Below are 21346 nucleotides of genomic sequence, written 5' to 3'. Positions count from 1 at the left end.
TTAGCCACTGCTTTTGTCAGGTTTAGGTCATGTTGAGTCAAGTAAGAAATATTGTGTTATGACACTTCCTAGGATAACATTAGAATGCTATTAAGTGTACTTCTGGTATTATTAAATAAATTCTGTTTTTATATATTGATTAATTTTTGCCAGTGTTTCACAGGTAGTTATTAACAATGAGTTACAATATTCGTATCTAAGAGATGATTGGTAACCATCAAAATCAAACTAGGAAAATAGACACAATTGTGTTATTATGATGTCACTGAATTGTCATTGTGCTTAAGGAACAGAAAAAATATACAAAACCTGTGTCATTACAGTCTCAAGCCATTGCCATAGTGTGCCAGAGTGTTGTACATAACTCTATTACATCATCTAAAAATCAGTCATGACATTCTAAAGTAGGTCAGCCCCGAAAGTGCCATAACACAACCTAATGTCAACAAAAATCTGTTACATGACTCAGCTGTCATGACATCAAAATCTTTTGAAATAAGCCTTTTTAAATGATTATGTTGATTTACAGTATATCAGTAGAAAGAGAAAACACTGGAGTAATGGAAAAGATGGCAGAGTCTAGTGACCAAGCGAGTAGAGTTTGGCTTACAGAGGAACTGTTACGTAAATGTGTATAAAGGCTGCAAGAAACATTTCAGCAGGAAGCCTTGCCTTCATCCCAACGAAAGGGAATATGTGGCCAGCTGCAGGGGGTGATAGAGAGTCCCTGCCCACTGGCCCCTGACCTTATCCCAGGATTAAAGGGTTGAAATGAGGGCTGGCTCCTGACTGATGACCCTGTAACTGGCCTTAAGACCCTGGCAGAGCTACAACAAGCAGAAATGCTCAGTATGTTTTACATCTACCTGTACAGACAACCATCAGGAAAGGCTTATGCAGGTATCAGTAGTCCTGTGAACACTGCCCTTAAGTATAGTATTAGTGAATAGTCTCAAAAAGACACTATGTATAATTAATACAGCAATCTGGATGTTTGTTTGACTCATTGTTGAATGATTGAAGCTATGTAAGTAAATTAAGGCTAAATGAGGGGGCTACATACCGTAAACCACCTCACATATACTGCTATCCACAGCGGACTAACCTAATCACTTCCTTCTCCTGCTTTAAATTCATGATAAGTGTTCAGCATGTCAGAATAAATGAGAGAACACAAATACCGTTTTAGAAAAAAAAGAAGTCCTAATAACTGATTGAGGCAAAACACATTGTCATTATCATTCTTGTAGTTAATTCAAATTCGGGTTGGTTTATCAGCCTTTTCCTGCAAAGCAGCGTCAATCAAGCTCTGATTAAATGGAATCATCATGGGCTTTTTTTGGGTTGGAGAGAAGTTTTGCTCCTGCCGTCTCCGACACTGTGTTAATTAGCATTCAGACACTGATTCATGGGGCTCATTTTTCGTTCTCTAAATTCGCCAAAATATCAGATCTGAACAGATCCACATGAACATGATCTCTGATTGTCTTCTTGACTGACTGACAGCTGTTTGGGGAATTTGTTTAAATTATGTATATTTAATAAAGGATAATAACGGAAATAAATCCTTGCTCCCTCTTTCTCAGTTTCAGCTGTTCCTCCTTCTTTCCTCTCCTCCTTGTTCATTGTACCATATGTACTTATTCTGTGCATGTGACAGACAAGCACGGTGCTTCACAATAGCAACCCTGTGCTGCTACATGCTGGATGATGTAAACGTGAGAAAGCCTGATGCTTTTAGTTAGCTTGCCTGAACTGCTTGAAATACAAAATGTCTGCCCATGGATTAGATTAATCCTGTTAAGTTCCTTTCATACGAATGCCGAATCTGATCGAGGCTTTGGGTAGAAACCCCCATCTAAGGCCATAATGATTGGGTGTTTTATCTATACCTTAGGGTATGGTGATAAACTGTAATCATAAACTTAACGTAAGATATAGGATTTAATGATTTTGCTAGTCAAATTTTCTAATGTGCTTGGAAGTGACGAGAAAAATAAGACTGGAGGAATGTAAAAAACAGGTCTGCCTTCACACAGATTCAATGCAAGCTGAATCTGACTTTGTCAGTTCTCTCCCCTCTCCCTGTACTCGCCAAAGACAAGTATAATTGAGGACGTGCTTGAAGTCTGCATACAAAATCATCTGCATAATGGAAGTGATATCTATGAAAAAAGCTTAACATTAACTGAAAACAAACAGTTCCCTTTTCATTGTGATTGACAAACGAGAGCAATAGGATTATTCCTCATCTCTGATCTATAGTTAAGCTTTTGTCAGGGCTTTTTCAGGCGTCTGTGAGGCTACTGAATTGGATAACCTGTTCTTTGACATTTTCAGCCTTATAACCCCCCTTCCCGTCCCTCCAGCCATCATCACTGCTGACATTTAAAAAGGATAGCAGGGTTACCTTTTTAGACCTGAGAGAAAGAACAACCACAGACAAAAAGTAATTTTGTCCTTAACCCTGCAATTGAAAGTCTGGTCCAAAGCTCCGACAGCCTTTATTATTGATATTGTGAATGTCTAAGTGAGAGTATGTACGTGTGTGTGTGTGTGTGTGTGTGTGTGTGTGTGTGTGTGTATATGTGTGTGTGTGTGTGTGTGTGTGTGTGTGAGAGAGAGAGTTTGTGTGTGTAAGAGGATGTGGGAGGGGCTTACCTGTTGGGTATCGCTCAATGACTGGCAGATCATCCACCTGCAAAGTGGCATTACCACCACTCCTTGTAAAGCGAACTATGTGGTACTTTCCATCATTTACAAACTTTGAGGTTTCTTCAATATTTATGTCATCTGTGCCCACATTGAACACCACTCTGATATTGCCTTTGTCCTGTACAAAATGAGAGAGAGAAAAACTGTCAAAAAAATGTCAAAAAATTTAAAAAAAAGCACAACATTCTGCAGCATTTCTGTCTATTCTCCAGTATATATAATTAGTTCACTATTCAGTGGATTATTTTATCACATAAATGTAAGAAAAATGATCACAAACCTGTACCAGTGGTCTGTGTAAATATTAGTTCAAAAATAGTGATTATTTTTTCTTCTTAAAACCATGAGTGGCAGCTATGCTTTGTATTAATTAAAGAAAAATAAATCCCGGTAAGTAAACTCATTCATTGAACACAAAAACAAAACCATATTTTATTGGTCCATGCATAATTTATCTGGAAGCACAATGCATCAAAAAAGATTTACTAACACTATAATGGACTCTCAAATAGCAGCATTTATAAGTTAATCTCTTCAGTTTCTATTTTAATTAGGCTATTACATGAAGGAAATGCATGACAATAGAGAAAGATGTATTTTTCTACTTGTATTCATGCATTCCTATTTCTTGATGATATATTGCATTCATAAGAAAAGAATGCTTCATAAATTGATACGCTGCATCTGTAAAAATTGTGCTTAATACTGAAACTCCTGTCTCACCGGAGTTAATGAGATGGTCAAATGTTAATGAGGAGGTCAAATGAGGATGTTGAAGGAATTATTTCTTGATTTTCTGCTCGGTTTAGCTTGCCATTTTTAAATTTAAGGTTGCATGCAAACGCATGAAAGATAGACGCATTGATGTGTGACAGGACCATCACTTAGAGTGTTATTCACTCCATTCGTGTCGGGGTGCAATTCATATTAATATACATGATGCATAATGTTAATAAACAACACAAAGACACTAACTTTTATCCAAGATAATAATGATAATAATGTTGTGTAAAAGACTCAAACAAAATATATTCATTTAATAGGACCCTCCTTTTAAAGCCCATACAACAGTGGCCCAGTCACACACATTAATCCGAGGCTCACTGGTATGGAACATAATTTGGCACCTTTTTCTGCTGGTATTTTAATATTGATTCTTGTCAGTGACTATTAATGTGCATCAGGCAATGTGATACACATCTACACCACTAGATGGCCTCAAATATTAATTACTGTTTGGTCAAACAGTGATACTGCAGAGTAGGATTATTTCACTTCCATTATTTCCATGGAAACGAGAAAAAAAACCCAGACATATCTAATTAATTCACCAAACATGTAATGTAATGGCCTGCTGTCATCACAGCTTAACGGGGATGCAAACATGCACGGCAGTGTTCATGTATACAAAGCTGCCCTCTTCCCATAATTGCTCTATTTGCATGCGCACTGCTTGCTGTTTGTTTTTGTAAGTAAAGTGTCAGAAAGCATTTTTATCCGACCCCACTCAGACCCCTAACACATACACAGTTTTGCTATTGTTGAAACTGTCACTACAGCTAGCATTCGGAGAGAATGAGGTAGATGTTAGTCAGGAAGCAAGCAAGAACATAGGCTACGGAATACTATTTACAGTTCTCTCTACAGTTCTCTGTCAGGTGTAAATAATCAGACGAAATATGAGTGACGGGGAAGAGAGGAAATCCATTCGTGAACATGACTCATACACACCTTTCTAACAGGGCAAAGCCTGACACCAGAGTTCATTCATTACCTTCCCTAAGAAAGACATGGCTCTTCTGACTGTCTTGGGCTCTAAACTCAGCAGCTCTCAGGCTGAGGAGAGTCACTCACTCTGCCACTGCTTGGGCAGAAACAGTATGTTCCTCTAGCTCATCACAGCTCATAACGAGGCCATACTGCCTATTAGCCGTACCTTTTCCTTACGGCCGGTGTCAATAAGTCAATGTCTGCACTTCACCCTCATCACCTCACCCTCTCTATATAATAACATTCCTCCCTGGCCAATTTCTCTCTGTCTCTCCATTTTTGCTTTTTTTGCCCTGTGAAGTGATGTGGGAGAAAAAGGTTGTGCTCTGATGAGCCGTGACTTGCAATGCTCCGCGCTAAATCAGAGACTGACCTCCCTTTCACCATCCACTCTGGACAAAGAAGATGACCTCAACCCAGTGGCTATGCTATAAAGGCTCCTTGACTTTGTTCTGGTGGGAAGGGAGGGAATTATAGAAAGAAAAATTGAAAACTGAAAAAAGAAAAAGGAAATAATACTAAAGTGAATTTGACAGCAGTGTTAGAAAAGAAATGATCATGCGGGCAATGGGCAGCTAGTTCAAACACATTACACTGCAACTCCACTCTCTCTCTCTCTGTACTCAGGGAATAAGCAAATAAGAGCAATGGACTGCAACAGAGTGTGGACAGGGGCAATGATTTTTAACCTCTTTGACTTCGAAGTGGGTTTAATCACAGGAAGCACGTAGGTGGCCATAGTTTAAGAGATACATGTACCACTGTGGTAGTGTCTCTGTCCTACATTCTGTCCCATGCGTAATAGTGTCCCAGATTAGACACACTCCAGTTAAAAAGCTCCAACATTAATGCCTTTGAGGCAAAAGACGCAAAAGAGGATAGAGTAAATGAGCCATGACACCAAAGCCCAAATTACTATGAAACAATAAATGCTTTGGGTTGTATGTTTCACTATGTGGTGTTCTGTAAATGAAGCATAAAGTAAATAATAAAATGATTCTATTGACTATTGTCCACTGATGGCCCCCTTTTCACCTGTAAGGCCCTGGTGCTGGTTCAGGAACTATATATTTATATATATATCAGTTCTCAATAGCTAAACTAGTTTGGTTCCATCATCAAAATATTACCTTGAGCATCTTCAGTTTTTTCATGTCCACTATTTAAAAAAGAACTATGCACATGGTTTTGAAAATTGAAAAATGAAACATTTGCAGAATCAGTGCTAACTGCAATGATTAAATAAGACTTGCACTGATAATGTTAATGCTAACAAAACCTGCTTTGACACTTTCAGCTACACTCTTAAAGTAAATAGTTAAAAAACACTGAAAATATTCATCTGTTATTTTATCTTTCATTGTCTTGAACCAGACTGGCCTTGTAATATAAAATTTTGTTTTTGACTGCAAATATTTTGATCAAATAAGCCTATTTTATACTGAACCCCATGACCATGTCTCTGTGCTCTCTGCAGGCGCTGAAGGGTTTCTTGGGAAAATATGATCTCAAAGCCAAAATTACCACCGTAATGTTATTGTTTTTGGATTGTGTACAGAAACTCCCATATCTGATTCTGTAATTATTCATCTCTCAAACTGGTGCAATCATGGTCTGTTTTTAAAAAGGGGTTGCTGTTGTCTGAACAAACACCGGCTTCAGGTCCAGCACTGACACTGTGTCGGTTGAAAATTGGAGTTCATCTAAACACGGCTTAATCCCTCAGCCTACTGCACTTTAGTTATATTTAACAACTGCTCATGTTTACTGGAAATGACTGAATATCATATAAATCAATGTATAGTGTGCTTGTGTTGTATATTGTGTATTGTATATTGTGTGAAATGTGTTTTCTGTTGTTGACTCCACAGACCAAGACAAATTCCTTGCACACACACACACACACACACACACATCATGTGTGTATCATGAAGTTTGTTCTGAATGCAGCCTCCAGAGTTTTCTTATTTCATGTAGGCAATTAGGCGACGACCACAGTGCCACCCTGACTGATGGAGCATTTTAACTCAATGTGAATGGCAACAATCTTCTCTTGCCAAAAACAAAATGAGGCAATTGTTCTCAACATGTGAAAGCAGAGATTACAATGAGTCTGAGAGAGTTGAGTGTACCGCGGGTCTGATTACACGATCGTAGCAAAACTGCAGCATCCATTCAATGTTTGTGTCATTATTCAGTCGAATAACTAAGCTTGAGGCAGAATAATACGTTTGTGATATAATTGTTTTGGAATTTATTGTTTTGCACTAATTGGTATTAATCAATAGATGCAAAATAATAGTTAATTACTATTATTATTATTATTATTATTATTATTATTATTATTATTTGGATGTTTGCCGTGTTTCAAGGACAGCAATCACTGATGCGCGCACACACACACACACACAAACATGTCCTATAGCACACAAAGATACACAGCTGCTAAATCCCGAAGGGCTGATATAGTGTTGCTTCAGGAGCCACTAATGATGTGTCTCATTTAGCGAATGGTACAGACTGTAGCTGCTGGAATGTGACAGTGTGTGTGTGTGTGTGTGTGTGTGTATGCGCACTGCTGAGGAGCCATGGCATTCAGCCCAAATGAGCACAGCAACTGTGAAACCTCAGCCATTTTACATGAAGAGCCTCTCTGCAACACTCAGGCTAATGCCTAGGGCTAATGCCTAGGGAGAGTGTTTAATTGGACCAAACACAAAGACAAGCGATACGTGCTTTCATAAATAAATAGTGGATGATATCAAAATAACACAGTCATATATGACACTCTCCATAATGAATGCACCATAATGTATTGGCTCTGCATGTCTGGGGATAGGACTAGAAACCACTGTGCTGTGTGTGCAGAATATGTGCTAAGGAAAACCACACAGAGACACACGAGCACACACACACACACACACACACCAGATTTCTGTCATAATGAGAGTTAGATCTAGACCATACAAGTTAAGATTTCTGTTTTGGATCCTCTGAGACTAGCACTTGGCCCCACTTCCTCTTAACTCCCAAACCCAGACAGAATTTCCGGAAGCCATGCAGACGTGTTCTCATTGCCTGTCCCTCCGGCGCTCATCTCTCGTTCTCTGAGAGCCAAGCAGCAGTCTGAATACAGATGAAATCTCTTAAAGCATTTTCCTATCAGTCTCTTCCACAAATCTATACCCAAACGGATGTACTAGTAGCCTGCTATTTTTACCATTATCCCCATGCACCTGTAATTAGACTTTAACAGTCAGATCTGGTTGATGCTTTAGCTCTAAACTGACAACTTGTTAAATAACACAGTGAGCAATGCTTTCTTCCGGGGGAAAATTCACCTTTTTTACTTTCAAGTGATGTTTTTCACTGGTAGTAAAATACTGCAAACTTTGAGCTTTTCACAATCAACAGTTAGAACGCTGTATTGTTTATTAAAGGCATATTTGCACCATAGTTTTATTTCCACTCTGATGTTTTTATCCCACAGCTACAAAAGCAATTTGTAGAGTTGGGGAATGTAAAGTTGGTAAATGTCTAAGCTGGGCTTCTGTCCATGGAAGGAAATTAAAATCGTAAAACCTAAACTAGCTTTTTATGATTAAATCTTTTGGGTAGAATGCATTTGAGTCAGGAGACTGGTCAGTACAGTGGTTTCATTTCATTCTTTAATAAAACAGGGGATTAAAAGAATCTGAGTTAGAGGTGAATACAGGCAAGTGTTATTGCCACAGAGGAGGTGTAATGTGTCACTTTGAGATGGTTCCAATTTTGTCTATATATAGCATTAGTAAGGAATAGCACTTTTCGCGGCATTCAGTTATAGTAAAATAATCAGTCACGTTGTGGTGTGACGAGACCTGACACAAAGCTTTGTTACTCTTACCACCACAGAGTACACACACAATAACCAAATCCCAAAATGTATTGTACTGTTGTAAAACGTTGTCTATTTTATACCACAACAAGTTGCCATTAATTAAATAATGGTGCATCATACTTTTTCTTCATTTATAACTATGTTTTATGATGCGGAATGTTTTATTTTCAAAATAAATTATCACGTACTGTATGTTATAGCAGTGATAAGCAGTTGTTTCCTCACCAACCTCTCTTTTTTTATATTTTGAAAATGTCATGTTACTGAGAAACCGCAAAGCCCTCTGTCCTGAAGACTTTCCTGTGTCAGAAAAGTTAAAGTTACAGCTCTACCTCTGTTACAAAGTGTTAACACTGGAGACTCCTTCCAAAAATGCTTAATAAATGTCAGAGAAACATTCGCCATATCAACGATTGCACATGCTTATTAATCCGTTTAAGTGGAGCGTCCACTATACAAGTCCCTGTGTACCTAAATCATTACTAGCAATGACAAAGCACTAGAATGAGCACATTAATAAAAACCTTGCAGCTAGAACTATTATCAGATCTGCTGTTATAGAAAATTAATCAACAATCAGAATTGACCATTCTACAGTGTTGTGGTATAATTTCTGTTGTCTAATAATACAAATACTGTTATAGTCTTAACATTTAATGTTTTTAAATGAAATATGTCCTAAGTTCCTTTCCCAAAGAAAAAATGTCTGTTGTAGAGTTCTACACAGAACCTTTGATGGTTCCCTGACAAATCAAATAACTGAAATAATGTAGGACTCTGACATGTAATTTCTCACCTGATCCTATGAGCTCAGTGTAACGTAGGACTGCCACCCATAGCCTTGTCAGATGTTAATCTATTCATCTCTCACTTCATCTCTCTCTGAAGAAATCTTGACCACTGTACCATGATTTTCTCATCTGCCTCTTTCCTATTTCTCTTTTACTCTCTTCTTTATATGGTCTGTTTTTCACAATTTCTCAGTACCACTTTGCATCCTCCTGCTGAGTTAGCCTTTGTCTGCCATCAATCTTCAAGTGGACTGATGAGTTCGTTAGCTCCACACACACACACAAACACACACACACACACGCACACACACACAACACATTTGGCATTAAGGAGTGTGCCAGCTTGGCAAGTTAAAACAACTAGGCTTGGAAATTTGCTTTTTAATTCTCTTTATGTGTTTTACACCTCCCTCAGTCTGAATGGTGTATCTTATAGCTACCATGGGTGCATTGTAGAGACCATGGGACTTTTGGCTTTGGGTCAGAGCAGCAGTCGTTAATGTACCATTAGCCTCACTATCGAACACAGAATATAGCAAAAGTGTGCCAGTATGTTTGAATTTCTAATATAAATACCCTTCTGCTAATATTTAATTCGATTTTACTCATTAATTATTTCTTATAATGTCATTATTATGATTTATTGTTTTATTGCTTTCCTTTAAGTTTTCCTAGAATCAGGTCTTATACCTGATCTTTATAGGGATTTTCTTTTTTCTCTCTCAATCACTGTCTTAATACTAGGGACTTTTAGCAGTGACGCTATGGAGGCCGAATGTAAAACTGAGCTGTACTGCACATGTGTGAATATGACTTCCTGCCACCTAGCCGTACTCGCCAAAATGTGACATTTAAGTGCATTAATTTCTTGTTTTTTAATGTGTTGAATTGCAATTATATGTACACTGTTCAGTGAATTCAGAGCAATTTGGTCACAGACATTTCTAATTGAATCATTTTTATGAAGATATGTCAGACACCAAACACCTAAAGATTATAGTGTATCTTCTAAAGCATAAAGCCATTCTTTTTGCATTGTTAAATGACATTTTCAAAGACTGTCAAACACTCAGGTTCCACCACAGAATTAGATTTATTGCTTAGAGACTTTAGCTTCCATGTCCCTACAGCTGTCGTTGCTTAAAAAAGTCCCTATTTTTTCCATCTACTTTTTCCTCCAATATTTTCTTCTTCCCTCTATCTCTGGCATTTTCTCACTCTCAGTGCAAGAGCAAGTGAAAAAATGATAGGAAGTGAAGGATGACGAACGATAATGGCTCATTGATAATGATATGATGGGATTAAATTAACTCAATCACAAATGTTGAGGGTCATGCACATCACTGAACACGGAGGTGACACTGTCTGTTTGAAAAATCGAGACATCATTGCCTCCTTGTTAACATGGTCAGTGATCCTGGGTTAATTCACTTTCACAGACGCGGTCAGTGGATAATGATATCCTCCGTGCCTTCAGGCAGGTTTATCAAAGCACAGAGCTACATTACCACAGGGCCCATTAATGTCAATACTGACAGCCTTAATCTAACCGGTGTCTAAACACACTTAATGAGACAGCAGGGAAAAGCACTTTTCAATTAATTACGGTAAAAAAATGACACTGGGTGTTTGCAGTGTTGTCAATAATACTGGAAGTGCACTTAATGATGATGCAGGTACGGCTAATTTCCCCTCCTACGCTTTGGTGATTCATTTACGAAAATGTCTTTATGCTGGGTTAGGAGTCAGCATATCAAAAAATTTGTATCCAAAATATACACTTATAAATGTTAGAACTATGCGACGTTTAAATATTAGGCTACAGTACATCTCTACACTTATGCAAATCAACAGCTATGGATTTTATAATGCATAGCCATGTATTTTACAATGCATTTACAAGAAGGTGGTAACACATGCACACACACACACACACACAATGCCTACATTTGTTGCTGTAGTATTAGTATATATATCTTATAGCTGGGAAGTGCATGTAATGTATTTTTAAAGCTTTATTCTGCAGTGGTCCTGAAGGTCCTGAACATTTCATAAAACATTTATAACTTCACTATATACACATTTCTAGTTGAAACATACCCACTAAAGGTACAAAAGGTATAACCTTGAGGGTACTGCCCCAGCGACAAGAAGAGGTACAGCTTAGCACCTTGTTTCTGACAGTGTATATTAATCATTTTCTGTTAGTCGAACCGTGTTTGGATGCAAAAAAGCCACGTCTTATCTTTGACCTTTAAATATATGCATATGTCCTTTTCTTATGATTAATGCACATAAATATTAAATGACACAATTCCACTCTTACATCTTCTCTGGAATGGAGGAAAACGGGAGAAAAAAGGTCTCAGGCTCTCAATTTTCATTCATAAACAACAGTTCTAACAATTCTAACATATCACATGTTTGGGATTGACCTAAATAAGATACATGGAGTTATTGATTATTTCAATGTGAATAAGCTGAACATGCCAAAAGGAGATAAAACGAGATCTGAGAAACGTCTTGGAGAAGATGTGCTATATATTCTGAATACTTGAATAGTGCTTGCATACGCCAACACACTGGCTTTTTACTATTTAATGATTCAATAATATATTTAAAACCCATGGAGCAGGCTGGTGAAATAGCAGTGAGCTAGCTTCTGGCTAGCAGAGCTGCTTTGTGTGTGTGTGTGTGAATGAGAGCACGGTAACCAAGACAGAGGCTTTGAAGCTGTGCTCGTGCCACCAGCCACCAGCGCTCAGCTGCACTCTCCAGAAATCACAAGAGCTCAGCTGGAGAAAATGCAGTGTGATGTCACTCCTTAGAGAGAGACAGAGAGAGAGAGAGAGAGGGAGAGAGAGAGAGAGAGGGAGAAAGAGAGAAGGAGAGAGAGAGGCTGATTGTTATGTGGAGTGCTTCATGATTACAGAAAGGGTGGGCTAAAAAAAAAAACATTCTACCACTACCAGCTCATCTTTTTCCTCCTTCACTTCTCCTCTCATCCTCCTCCCCTCATATCCCTGTGCTCCTCATAATCTGGTGCAGAGACAGAGAGGAGAAGCACAAAAAACAAGCACAGCCCAGTGTCCCAGGGGAGACGCAGGCCTCCATCAAAGTGCTGTGTGAAGCCGAGAGAGCCGAGCAGAGCACCCTCTGTAAAACTCACTGCATGCTGCCATGGTTATTCATGCTAGAAATGTGGAAGAGCTGGAACATTTGTGTGTAAAGCTACTCTCTGTATGTGGGACGAGACCTGAAACATCATCATCATCATTCTAACAGTCTGCTCCAACGCTTTCTGATCATCTGCCTGAAGAGTTCTGGTATGTGTGTGTGTGTGTGTGTGTGTGTTTGCATTGAAATAAAGAAGCCAGTGATCACACCCTTGAGACTGCTCTATTTTTTAAATTAACTTAAAACAAAATTGGATGGTCTTTATTATTGTAGCTCTAATATGCCACATAATCCAGATACTGGATTACAGTGAAGAGGAGGAAGTGCATCCAATCTGGCAACCTTGCTGCAAAAGTGTGCTTGCGTGTGTGTGTGTATCCAGGACTCACTATCTGCAATTGCAAGTAGTCTCCGAGGCCAGATGAGCTGTCCACTCTGACCAGCACTGCGTCCTTCTGCTGCGTGCTGAAGCCAACTGCAAGACGGTCCGCCCTCGTGCTTGGCCTGTCATTGGGTGGCCAGGTGTACACAATCAACCCACCATCACGCCCAAATATGTACGTAGTTCCCGCTGTAGGGAGAAAGATTATATTTTTTTAGAATGAGCTTAAGACCTATGCAAAAATGCATTTGCATTTCCATTAATTAAGATATTTAGTGTTCTAATGCATTTTATCTTAATGATATTAATGAGTCTATTTACATGTCTATTAATGATATTAATGAGTGTATTTACAAGAAAATTACACAGACATAATATGATCATTTTATATGAAACTTTAAACCCTAAACCAGACATTATGGCCTTGAGTCCAACTGCAGACAACATATATAATCAAAAAACCCAAACACATTTATTCCTGTTAGTTACAAAACACTCGATTCATGCAATCAATGCAACAATTCTTCATTTTTAAAACAATTCCAAATGGCTCCTTATTAACCACATATGCTCACTACTAGATGGTACTGATCCAATACCCAGGATATCAGCAAAGAATTGTTCATTGGATCTCGGTGAAACAAAGAATGAATTTGATCCAATCCTTCAATAAATGGAAAAGATTGGAATTACATTCGGAAAATGACATTTTTTAACTGGAAATGATTTTATTTTTTAATTATAATTGAGTTTTAATACATTTATACTTTATTATATTTATTATATTTACAATATAAGTGATTTTTATGTGAAAGACTTTAACTGAATAAAAAAAGCTGTGGTTTTGTGCAAGTTGTGTTTTTGGCTATGTAATTTTTCCTGTATTTTTAAGTGCTTCAGTTAAAAACAAACAACAGATGTGTACTGATATTCAGGCTGATACTCAAGGTTTCAGTACCTGTACTGAAACAGGAAAAGTAGTGTCATGCCACCTCTACTCACTACATAAGGTACAACACGGTATCACAGAATCTACATAGGGCACTATAGAGTCACTGAAGTTTTCTGAGACAGAAAATCAGCAACTCCAATAATGCCTTACAAGTAAAATCATTTTAAAACACAAAATTAACCTCTTGAATGCCCAGGATCTTTTAGTGGTGTTAGACTTACATTCCTCGCTTTTGTAATGATACACGTTTCCTACTAGTTTCACTGTAGTTACTGAATAATACGTTGGGATATTAAGGGGTTAAAATATGATAAAAAAAAGTATGCTATAAATGGATTGCATTTATTTCAGCACTCTTTACCTACATCTGGCAACACAATAGTAATTTATCTCTCAGGTTTAGAAAATGTGTATTTTGATATGTGACATACATATCAAAATACACATTTTTTTTTAGAACATACAACATAATCCTAAACATACAAATTAAGGCTTTTAGCTTAATTAGAATTTTTTTGAATTACAATTTTTAGCATTTGTTACAATTCTTAGATAGCCCTAGTATATGTGTTGTGTGTTACTGTAAAAATCTCTTTGTAGCCTATGTTTGTGTGTGTGTGTGTGTGATTGTGTGTGCATGCATTTGCGTTTTACAGCCCATTACAGTTTTATAGCCCAGAGTGTGGGAGTATCTTGATGAGTCCATCAGCGGGTCAGACAGCCCCTGCTGTTTCCTGATTGGAATAATTACAGCCCTTGTGTGACCCTCACGGTGCCGATGCCACTTGGGAACACCTGCATGTTGGAAATGACTGTGACAAGATGTGGCCTGGTTGTGTGCATACACACACTCACACCTCACCTAAATCACTGAGCTGATTGAGCATCTACTGTTCTATTTTGAGCTGCCCTTTGTACCTGCCAACATACTGGACAATCAATCTTGCCCCGCAGTCAGCGTGAAGTGGTCCGGTGCACTGTTTCAACATGCATTTAATCTGGGAGAGGTGAGAAAACGCACATACACACACTCACGGATTTGGATCAGGCAGCTATTTCTGCTCAGCACAAGCCATGGCCTGATGGAGCTAATTACAATGTCACATGCAGACAGGCCACTGAGCCTCTGATTCTCTCAATGATTCTTGCAAAGCGCGAATCAGGAAAATGGAGCATATTTGGAAGAGACAGAAAGGGATAGAATGATTGAGAGAGTGAGATTAAAAGTGGGAGCTGCATTTGAGTCTGATGATGTATATTACTGTTAATGGAGTTGATCTCATTAGTCCAGCGCCTGCACCAGATCTTTTCATCCAGCGTGACTTCCATAGTAATAAGCATGTGTAAAAATCATGGCATGCCAGGTGCTTGAGGGCAAAAACACAGAATAAACCGCTAGTTAGGCTGGAGCTGTGGGATGTGAGATGCATTTCAACTCAGCGCCTTCTCTGCAGCAGGAGGAACAGCTGTGCAGCCCAGCTCTAGATCTGTTCCTTGTGATCCAGGAGCGCTATGATGCTCTCTGCAGTGCTAACATTCTGCAGTAAAGTGATAGTAACAAGGTTTAAGGCCTAGATGGTAATATTTCTTGTTATGGTTCTTTACTTGTTCTCTCTAGCTCCATCTCTCTTTGTGTTGTGTCTCTGTTTTTCAGAAAGTCCATGTGCATTTCAATGAGACCCTTTCACGCCATGTCAGCATTCAGCCCATATCCCCAACCACAAAAACACCCTCAGGGTCTCTTGCACATCCACACACACACACACACACACACACACATGCACACACAAAACCCACAAAACCACATTTTCTTCACTGAGGCTGGGAACAGCACTCAGACAGAAACAGCTCTCTTCGTGTTAAAGGAAAAAAGGAGCTTTGCTTGTTAATGAGGCTGTCAGATACGTGGCAGATACGTATGCACACACACTCAAAGCTGGAGGTGATTTTTTGTTTTGTTTTGTTTTTATGCTGTGTTTAAAATGGCCATCTATGCATACACCTCATACTAAGCCCTGCTCCAAAGCAGTGTACCGTAGTGTTTAAGCATCAACATTTTAATAACCACAGTCTCATTTTGGAGTGGGGGATGCAAGGAGATATCACTCCCTGTTTAAATAAGATAAATAGATCTTCCTCCTCATAAAACTGCTGTTGAATAGTGTTGAATAGTATCACATACAATGCCTAGCAACAATAGGAAGGATAACTACACAGTGTTAGCCAGTTAAAAATGAGGGAAAGCCATAAATCATTTTAATACTTGATTACACTATTTCACATTGATTAGGTCATTATGTTAGCTAACTTCTGTCTTGTCAGGTTTTTTCTAGAGTTTTGATATCTGCCAGTACAAGATCTTATATTTACATTTTACCTACTGCTAGTATGCCAAAGATACTCTCATAATGTACTACTCAGACAACATTTCCAAGTTCATGGACAACGCTATTGCCTCTGAATCTGCAAAAGCTAAAATGAAACGGTTAGCAACAGCTACACAGCTTGTCACTCTGCTTGTTTTAATCCTTTGTTGTAGCTATGTCAGTTATTAACAAATTAATATATTAATATTAATATTTTCCCCCAAATCCTCCTCTTAACTGGCAGCAACAAACCAGAAAACTAGCTATTTATGCTAGCTATGCTATTACCAAATACTTCATTACAATTGCAATGACTCCTGCTCCAAATTAATCCAACTTAAGACTGGAGTGGGTTTTAGTTGCCTCTGTCTTATTGCATCATTCTTACATGCAATGATCAAAACTTAACACATTTTGAGTCATAAAATGTACAAAAATGAAGTAGTTTGAGATAATTCTGAAGGAAGTGCATCCTTGAGTGAATTTGACAGATGGGTAGTCACATGAATATAATATAGCAAGTGATAGTTCTTCATGCTATGTAGAACAAGGAATATTATGTAGTATACAATGTATATTTATGATTGTATTCATTATAGAGAATACAATCATGCCATTTTGAACCCTAGATTTTTTGTTATTCCTGTGGGGAAAGTAGAAATAGACTGAACCAACATACTAGTCTAGTTCAGTCTTTTCATGTGATGGAGCTCCACAGCAGCTCCCTCATATTATCACTCCTCTCTCCTTCTCTCTCTCCTTCTCTGTTCAATTTTCACCCCTATGCCAGAGTTGGTTAAGAAGCCCATTGATGACTATTGAAGTCTAATGGGGTTAACCCTCTTTTTTGAGGTCTATTTTCTGAAGCTGTTAAATGAAGCACGGACTCTGTGCAAACCAAACCATTAGCCTCTTAAATACGTCTTCACCACTTGTGGAGAAACGCTTGTGGAGAAACGCTTCAACAACACTCAAAGGTCAATCAGCATTACACAAGAAGTAGACGTGAGAACCAGAAATGGGAGAAAGAGTGAGGGAGAGAAACGAGGACAGTGTGTGAGTGCCTTGGAGCAATACTCTAATGAGACAGATATTACCTGGCCCTCCGGAATCCCATCATAAGCCTAATATGTTTTATGTGCCGAAAAATTAAATTAAGAAACCTTTTTTTCTGTTGCCAGAGGCTTGGAGGCTCAAGCAAGCTAATATCACACTCTATAACACAGTTCTATACAGGGCGGCCGGAATCTATATGAACAAATGATTATTCTCTACATGTGAATGGAAGAAATATAAAAGTCGAGCAATTTATGTGCAGCATTTTCTCATGTACTAGTCTAAGTTTTAGTGTAAAATCAAAAGTACTCAGTAGTGACATAGGGAGAAGTCTGTCTGATGAAAGTAAGGAAGTAGGAGGACACCATAAATCAGATCGACTGTAGTGCATTTTCTAACTAATCCTGCTGACAAGCAATTTTATGTCCACTATAGCACTTTGTGAGGACCAAGGTCTCCATGATGACAAGAATACATGACAAATTTAACCTTGTTGGTTTCGATCATGAAGAATTATACTTGAAGAACTAAAAGAACCAACATACTAAATACTGAGATTCTGGTTAGTGTTAGGTATACACAGTGTTATTTAGCCATGATAATACCTGTGTTAACAAAGATATACCACACATATAGCAATACAAAGAGTGTGTTTATTGGCATACGCCTGTAAATGTGGTTGGCATGCAAATTTGAGGAGTACATCAAATATTACTTGCAATTTTATTTTGTTTATTAAACTTTCAATGCACAACACACAAAACTGAGGCTTCTGCAATAATAAACAGGCCATTAAAAAGGGAATTACTGCAACTCCAATTACCAGACTGACACCAGAGAAATCCAAACCAACAGGGTAATTACAGACAGCAGCCTGAGCAAAACACTGGCCACCCGAGGTGTATGTGTGTGTATACGCATGAGTATATATGTGTGTGTGTGTGTGTGTGTGTGTGTGTGTGTGTGTGTGTGTGTGTGTGCTTGCTGACTATTATCATCAGCATAAAGAGTTTGCTGGACGCTCGTAAATCTGACTCCTGTCTCTCGCTGCCTGGCTGGGCATTGACTCGAGGTGAAGGTTTAAAATGAACCGTGGTGTTTACGACTGGCAGGCACAGAGCGTGATGGGCTTTTCTCCTCTGTGCAATAATCCTGCCAACACACTCATGCACTTACACACACTCTAGGGAAGGTTTGCTGACTTCAGCCTCCTAACATAAGCCAGACTTCAAGAGTCCTGTACGCTGGCTCAGAACTGGGCTAATGTAATCTGTTTTTTGAACATCATACATGTGTAGGGGGGTTTGGAAAAATCATTCGCATGTCACTTTGGCTGAACTCTGGCAAACAGTCTAAAATATTTTTGGCAAAAATTGTTTTTTTTTTCTTTTAACAAAACATATATTTCACTGAAACAATGTGGAAATGTTTTTTTGTCTTGCCTGTGCTGTGTTCCTGCATAAACAGCTCATGTCGAGTAAGGAGCCAGTTTAATAAACACAGTAGTAAGAACAGCCACTGTGCCTAAAGATGTCTAAAGCCTCACTAGCTAAGTGTGATTTCCTCATACAGATCAAGCTGTTGGATAGCTTTGTGCTGTAGCAAAACGGATAGAAGGGTAATCAACTAATTTGTAATCCAATATCAGTTTTTCACTTTTCACGGTAACCAGCTATAACTTTACTTTTGGTGGAGATATTATAGTATATTTCAGTTCAAGAATGTCTGTAGTTTTCAGAACTATACATAGTAGAAAATGTCAAAGTTTCACCATGTGAAGAATTTTCCCTGGACACTACATATATGTTGCTGAAGATTCACAATTACCTCACACTTGGCCGTTGTGGAAAACCTAGCTCCTACTGTCTCTCCCAGTTGTGGTGAAGGTTCTGATATGAAGCTCATTTTTGTATACACACACATTCTACAGAATCACTGGTCTGTCAGTTACATTGTTACGCTGGTCAGGACACATAAAATCTGAGTGGAATCAGATATGCGCAGTTTCTTAAGGCACACACACACACACACACACACACACACACACAGAGCAGGATGATATCTCAGCTCGGCCAGAGAGAGCTCAGATCTCCCCATGTGATAAAGACAGCTTTTCACCTCTCTGCTCTCCAGGAGTAAAATCAGCTGAGGGGTTTGTGGTCAGGAGCAGCGCTACTCTCTCTCTCTCTCCTGCTGACCTTTCAGGGGCCAATTAGGCCATGACTGTTATTCTGGGCTGCTGGTTGTGACACTCTATAGCAGCTGCTGTTTTGCTTGGCTATGGGTTTTTTTTTCCTTTAATGAGCCTGGCTGGAGCCCAAAGAAAACACAGAGCTGTGAAAAATTGAAATGGAGGAACAGAAAGAAAGAAAGAAAGAAAGAAAGAAAGAAAGCATGGGATGAAGAATGGAACAAAGGCAGAAAGGGATGGAAAGAAAGAAAGAAAGAAAGAAAGAAGGCATGGGATGAAGAATGGAACAAAGAAAGAAAGAAAGAAAGAAGGCATGGAATGAAGAATGGAACAAAGGCAGAAAGGGATGGAAAGAAAGAAAGAAAGAAGGCATGGGATGAAGACTGGAACAAAGGCAGAAAGAAAGAAAGAAAGAAAGAAAGAACAAAGAGAAAAGAATGAAACTAATGGTAGAAAGAAAGAAAGAAAGAAAGAAAGAAAGGAAAGAAGGATGGATGGAATGAAGGAAAGAACAAGTACTGAAAAAGGTGATAAGAAAGGAAGGAAGGTAGGAAGGAAGAAAGGAAGGAACATTTTTTTCATAAAATTCCCAAATGAAATTAAATGACATGGAAAGAAAAATGTGTGTGTGTGTGTTCGTGTTTGTCATTATCTCATGCTTTGAGCTCAGCGAGTGTGAGTTACAGTGACAGGATGAGAAATCTCTCCGGGGTTTCGGCCTCAGTGAGTTTAGATTACACACCACAACTCCTCACAGCTGAGGATCTCTTGCCCTCTCTCTCTCACACACTCGCACACACACTCACACACATACTTTCTCTCACACATACTTTTTTTTCAATTCTTTCACTCCTTCGCTCCTTCTGGGAGAGTGGGACAGTGTTTGAGAGTCAGCATGTCATGTGACTATATCATGTATCCCACATGCTATACGTACACCCACAAACACACTCATACAAACTCTCATACTCAAACACAAACACACATAACACTTTTAGCCAAGAGAGAGAAAGATAGGGAGAGTAAACTCTGCCAAGGTGGACGTATAGCTGATCTCATACATTCAGTAATTTGGGTGCTGTGAAACCATCATTTTGGATAGAAGTAACATATAATGTAGAGTGTATGGTTATAGTGTCTATACTGCTGTGTTAATTTGCACCTTGTATGTCCTACACACCTCAGTGAAGCTATGATTAGCTATGTTGCGTTCATCGAAAACACAACATTATAGTTATGTCTGCACTTCTAACCCCTGAGTAATTTTGTGTAATTCTGTGTAATTTTGTTATATAAATGTTTAGTCTTATGACTGTCAGGTTAAGCAGATAAACAGTGGTGCTGTGTATTACTACACCTTCAACTACTAAATAACGAAATGTAAATGTAAGATGGCACCAGTCCCTAGTGGGGTAACGATCCTACCCCAGATTCTGAACAAAGTTGGGCGCGTATTGATTGGAGACTACTAAACTGTATCGTATTGTATTGCAGCAGTTTCAGTGGTATCGTCAAATATCAAATTGCCTTATGAATGCAAATCGTAGTACTGTATCGTAGTAGATTCAGTGGCATAATTAAATATTGAATTGTTACAATATGATTTCGATTCATAAGGCATCATACCATAGAAGATTCACTAATATTGTCAAATATCAAATCGCTTTATGAATCGAAATTGTATCATATTGTATCATAACAGATTCAGAGTTATTGTCAAATATCAAGTCGTTGCCTTATGAATCAAAAATCGGATTGTATTGCATTATAGCAGATACAGTGATATTGTTAAATATTGATCATTGCCTTATGAATCAAAAATGTATCACATTGTAGCAGATTCAGTGGTATCGTCAAATATTGAGTCATTCCCTTATGAATCGTAAATACTTATCATATCATATCATATTATATCATAGCAGATTCAGTGGCATCATAAAATATTGAATCACCTCATGAATCGAAAATCATATTGTATTATGTCATAGAAGATTCAGTACTATTGTCCAATATCGAATCTTTGCCGTATGAATCATAAATCATATTGTATCATATCATAATAGATT

At 38.4% G+C, this 21346-nt stretch overlaps 1 protein-coding gene across 13 annotated transcripts in view; it reads right to left on the bottom strand.

Moving 5' to 3' along the window:
• Window positions 1-21346, bottom strand: part of nrxn1a (neurexin 1a) — a 149597-nt gene that overhangs the window by 18725 nt on the left and 109526 nt on the right. For all 13 annotated transcript variants that reach the window (XM_053238983.1, XM_053238982.1, XM_034309210.2 and 10 more), the window contains 2 exons: window positions 12723-12904; window positions 2662-2833 (listed from right to left, as the gene is read on the bottom strand). In XM_053238983.1, coding sequence (XP_053094958.1) covers window positions 2662-2833; window positions 12723-12904 — 354 coding nt within the window. The remainder of the gene's footprint in view (window positions 1-2661; window positions 2834-12722; window positions 12905-21346) is intronic.

The sequence above is a fragment of the Pangasianodon hypophthalmus genome, chromosome 12 (assembly GCF_027358585.1).
Source record: "Pangasianodon hypophthalmus isolate fPanHyp1 chromosome 12, fPanHyp1.pri, whole genome shotgun sequence".
NCBI classification, from domain to species: domain Eukaryota; kingdom Metazoa; phylum Chordata; class Actinopteri; order Siluriformes; family Pangasiidae; genus Pangasianodon; species Pangasianodon hypophthalmus.
This window is presented reverse-complemented; position numbering and strand designations above follow the sequence as displayed.